Source organism: Protobothrops mucrosquamatus, unplaced genomic scaffold, assembly GCF_001527695.2.
Source record: "Protobothrops mucrosquamatus isolate PMUCROS unplaced genomic scaffold, P.Mucros_1.0 scaffold10173, whole genome shotgun sequence".
Classification (NCBI taxonomy): Eukaryota; Metazoa; Chordata; class Lepidosauria; order Squamata; family Viperidae; genus Protobothrops; species Protobothrops mucrosquamatus.
The window spans coordinates 999-6,026 of record NW_015395960.1 but is presented as its reverse complement, the minus strand read 5'-3'; the positions used below and the strand labels follow the sequence as shown (position 1 = coordinate 6,026).

Here is a 5,028-nt window from a genome sequence, read left to right as displayed (position 1 = left end):
TTAAACTGTAAACAATGTCATAGCAAAATACGTAGTAGTTTAAAATTATTGAAATGGAAGCACACTGGTTATCTGGAATCTACCTCAACATTTCCCTATACTTAATGGAATGGACAAAGGAAGCTAAGATGCACAGGGGGCTATCACAGAAAAGAAATGTCATGTGCTGTAAATCCAGACATAATATACAGGTATATAAAAATGACTGCTATGAAATATTTCTAATAGTGTCAGATTATAGCCTTTATAATTATAGCCTTTCTAATTTCAGAAAATATATTTAAGAAAAGCAACATATAAATAAGATTCATATTTTAAGTGCACATGTCCATTTTAATATTTTCAAAATAAATTTGGCACATTATTCCATATTATTCCAAAAGAACATTAGCAAAAACAAATACAGGTAACACACCGAATTATGTGTCCATTAAATACATTATAGAATGGTGCATAAAATCATATTTAGATACACCTTCAGGTGACTCATCTTCCTTATCTTTCTCTTTAACCTAATTTGTTGAAGATGTTCAATAACTGGTGAAGATTCTCTGCTCAGAGGAATGTACAAGAAGTAATATTTAATGAGAGGCATCAAATACAGGGAGGACCAGGATGGCTGTGAATGCAACCTGGACAGCAGTGCAAGGTATCATGAGCAAAAAGATCACATTCAACACAAAATACACTATGACAGACTTTACAGATGTAGACCTGAGGGGAAAAATGAAATTTAAAAGTTACATATTAGCACATCATAGCATTGTTAATAAACTACCAATGCCCTTTGTATGCCCTTTGAAATTTTGCTAAGCAAATGATAATATCCTATTTAATATAAGCAATAATTTTATTAAATTGTAATGAAACCTGGTCTATTCCAATGTCAAGGTGGACAATCACCTAAATATGAGCCAGCAGTGTGCTGCAGCTGCCAAAAAGGCCAACACAGTGCTAGGCTGCATTAACAGAGGGATAGAATCAAGATCACATGAAGTGTTAATATCACTTTACAATGCCTTGGTAAGGCCACACTTGGAATACTGCATCCAGTTTTGGTCACCGCGATGTAAAAGGGATGTTGAGACTCTAGAAAGAGTACAGAGGAGAGCAACAAAGATGATTAGGGGACTGGAGGCTAAAACATATAAGGAACGGTTGCTGGAATTGGATATATCTAATTTAATGAAGAGAAGGACGAGGGGGGACATGATAGCAGTGTTCCAATATCTCAGGGGCTGCCACAAAGAAGAGGGAGTCAAGCTATTTTCAAAGGCTCCTGAAGGCAGGACAAGAAGCAATGGGTGGAAACTAAGCAAGGAGAGAAGCAACCTAGAACTAAGGAGAAACTTCCTGACAGTTAGAACAATTAACCAATGGAACAACCTACCTCCAGAAGTGGTGAACACTCCAACACTGGAAGTTTTTAAGAAGAGACTGGACAGCCATTTGTCCGAAATGGTATAGGGTTTCCTGCCTGAGCAGGAGGTTGGACTAGGTGACCTCCAAGGTCCCTTCCAACCTTACTACTATTACTAAGACTGAAAATAATTATTTTTAAGGCCCAAAATTTAATGTGATATACATATGAAGCTCCCCAAAAGATGTTTATTTGCAAGGACATAATATATGGAATAGTTTATAGGTTAAATTTAATAAATACTTACATGATGATCTCTGATTTCTCCGTGACATCCCTGACAATACCTGTTTAAAAATATTTGCAAAGTTCTATTAGGAAATATGTATTCATCTTCTTTTTCCAATTTACTACTATAATTAGAAGAAGATTGGTGCTGCTATTGTAAATGCCATTAATAATGCCGTATAATCTCGTTATTTAAAATACATAAACAGAATACAATGATTTCCATTAAAAAAAATTAACAAAGTTTTCTTTAGGTGAACAGCCCTTTAGGGATTCACACCATCCAAGGAACTGTATTCAGCTGCCTTAGAAGAAGGCAGGAAAAGGCCCTCCCCTGTATACCAAAAATTTGGAACTCTGCCTCAAACCTTAAATTACTCTTAGAAAGAAACAGTAATAAATGAAGAATCAAAAGAAATCTTATCATAAACTAAAAAAATAATTTGGAAATATTTACTTAGTAGTGAACATGTTGTACTTTAAACAAGGGGCACTTAACTAAAAACATTAAAGATATATCATTTAGCTGAAGAACAAAATTTGGGTTTGGATACAGAATCCTAAGTATTTTTTACATACCTTTCCCCCATATACTGTTCCACTGGGACTTCCTCAAAGGCATCCAAAGGAAATAGGTGATGGTATGATCGAGCCAGGTGTGGTGCAGACACTAGTGTAAGTCCTGCATAAAATAGGTTTTATGGATATTCAAACCTCTGTTCCTCATCCCAAAATAGTATGTCCAATATATAAAAGTTTTAAGTTTATTTTTAGCCATGTAACATTGCAAGTGAATAAGTTTAAGTCCCAGGTCTTATTCTAATTGCTTAAAAGGGTTGAAGTAAAAATGTGATAATGATCATTTGCATACTGAACTCTAGTCGTAACAGAATAGCCACAGACAATCCAAAGTCTGTGATTAATTATCATGATTTATTTCGTTGAGTCTAATTTCAATCATAGTGAATTGTGGAATTAATTCATTCAGGTGTTATCAAAAATCCTGCACACAGGGATGGAATGGTTGAAGTTTCTAATGAAACATGGCAGATACAAGTGCACTTGGACTTCCCATTCCAGTAAACCTATCTTTTTAATAGACCAGCAGCAATGTTTAAAGTACTATTTAAAATACTTACACAGAAATGTATATTACTATTAAATACTATGTATAGTAGAAATGTATATTACTATTAAATATTAAGTCATAATCTCAATTCATGCCATTAAAAAGTAGGACAATAAAATTATAATCCTAAAACTATAGAAGTTCATTCAGATATCTCAAAACATACTTGCATTCAAATCTAGCAATGTGCTAAACTGCAAAATATTAATAAGCTAGGAATGCTTTAGGCATTAATACTCATTAATGAAGCATCAGATAAACGGCAATTTTAAGTACAGGAGAAAACTTTAATCAGCTTTACATTGTTAATTTCTTGTAATAGTAGTACTCCCAGATACTGCTTACTTGAAACTATTTTGTATTCATTCTGTAAACAAATTGCTTCTACCTTAAACAAATCTTTAACCACTGTTCAGACTCCAGTAGATTAACTATATTTGAGTCGGATTTTTAATTGCTAAGTAAGTCATAAGAATAGCAGCCTACTTGGGACCCATGTAACAGCCTAAAGATATAATTTTCTAGGGAATGTGACACACTTGAAGCAACTGAGATATAGATCATTTATGAAAGATGGAGGAAGTGCTATTTAATCATAGTGAAAATGCTGCAACTACTTTGTGAGAACAAGTTTTTATCCCTTCTTGTTTTTAACTATAAGAACAAAAAAGAAGAACATGCTATTATGTTTCATTTATGGTAGACAAATATAAAAGCCATGATACTCACCACACACTTTGCATTCCACCGGGAGCTCACAATATTTGGCTCTACACTGGGGACAGAAATATCCTCCTAATGTAAGGCCTGGGTCATTGCTGTTTTCCAGATGCCTGTATAGAAACACATATTGTTTCCTGAATACTTTTTTTCCTGAATGTACTTGAATTATTTGAACAAAATTAAAGGCAGATATGTTAAGATTCTACAAATAATATTATGATTAATTCTTACAGAAATTGCCATACATCAAAGAAATCATGACTTTTAAGCGCTTCCATTTTATACTGCATTTTTCCAGCAGTTATGCTACATTTTATAGGGAAAATCTCAGTGTCCTGCAATGGATAAAATGCTAAAAATGATTCAGGATTATTTCCAGTTACAAAATAGCAACTGAATTATTGACAATTAGTACATCTAAAAAGACCAGTTGATTAATACTTTTAGCATGAACAAAAAAAGTGTTAGTGAACGCTAATTTTGATTAAAATTTTAAAATATGCAGAAACAGTTGTATCAAAAATGTATTTGCCGTTTTCAATACATCACCTCCTCCTATTTCTGGTGGCTGAAAAAGCAAGACTGAGTTTGCCTATACATACAGATAAGATGTAGAAAATGTAACACAAGCTACTGAATGGCGTGGCAAACCTTAAGACTGTGCCCTATAAAATGCAGTATGTAATATATAATCACATATTACTTACGCCATGCTAAAAGATGGTTTTGCATCCTGGTCAGCCATTAGCGCAATTGTGTGCTGAGGAAAGCCTATGTAAGAAAAAAGAAATACTTAGAAAGATTGATGTTGTCCAAGTTTGCATTCAGACAAGATATAGAACATAATATCCCAAAATGTTCCAATTTGGGCAAATTCTCAATGAACAGGAGCATGCAACTTCTTTTAATACAGCTGTTTCTTAACAAAATAAAGGACTACCCTTGGCGTACATGACTACATATTTGATATGGTAGAAGGAGCTACCATTGAGACATTGCATGCTGAACCTAGAAAGAAAAAAGACATGACAGAATTTTACCTCTAGGTTTCCCTACTATGACCTGCACGCGTCATGTTAAAACAATGACATAAAGAGAATTGCATCGAACATTTACAGAAATGCTACATGTTCAATTCTGAACTCTTAGAAGTAACAAAATTCTTACCCATTCGAATAAGAGAACTTTCAGAACTTGAACTGGCCGGGGGTGGACTGACATGATGCATCAGGAGCTCCTTGTAATGGCTTTCGTCTAAAATAACGTGGTAGGTTCCTGCCGTACAGAAAATAATACAACAGAAGTTGCAATCACTGCCAGCAGATGTATTAACCGCTGCTTGGTTGAATTGCCTGCTAGAACTGTCCTATAGACTTAAAAGAAGACTCTTTGCAAGTAAATAAGCTCTCTAAAAAGGACAAATGCTGTTTTCTCCTTTGGTCTAGCCCAGGGGTAGGCAACCTTGACTCTTTTATGACTCGTGGACTTCAACTCCCAGAATTCCTGAGCCAGCCATGCTGGCTCAGGA

At 34.6% G+C, this 5,028-nt stretch overlaps 1 protein-coding gene across 1 annotated transcript; it reads right to left on the bottom strand.

The window, feature by feature from the left end:
• Positions 1–299: 299 nt before the first annotated feature.
• LOC107301134 (general transcription factor IIH subunit 2-like) lies at positions 300–4,775 on the bottom strand (the record flags this gene model as incomplete). Its single annotated transcript, XM_015830397.1, has 6 exons — positions 300–714; positions 1,668–1,707; positions 2,228–2,330; positions 3,507–3,610; positions 4,208–4,271; positions 4,668–4,775. Coding segments are annotated over 6 exons (539 nt in total), but the record flags the coding sequence as incomplete, so codon positions are not given.
• Positions 4,776–5,028: the final 253 nt, after the last annotated feature.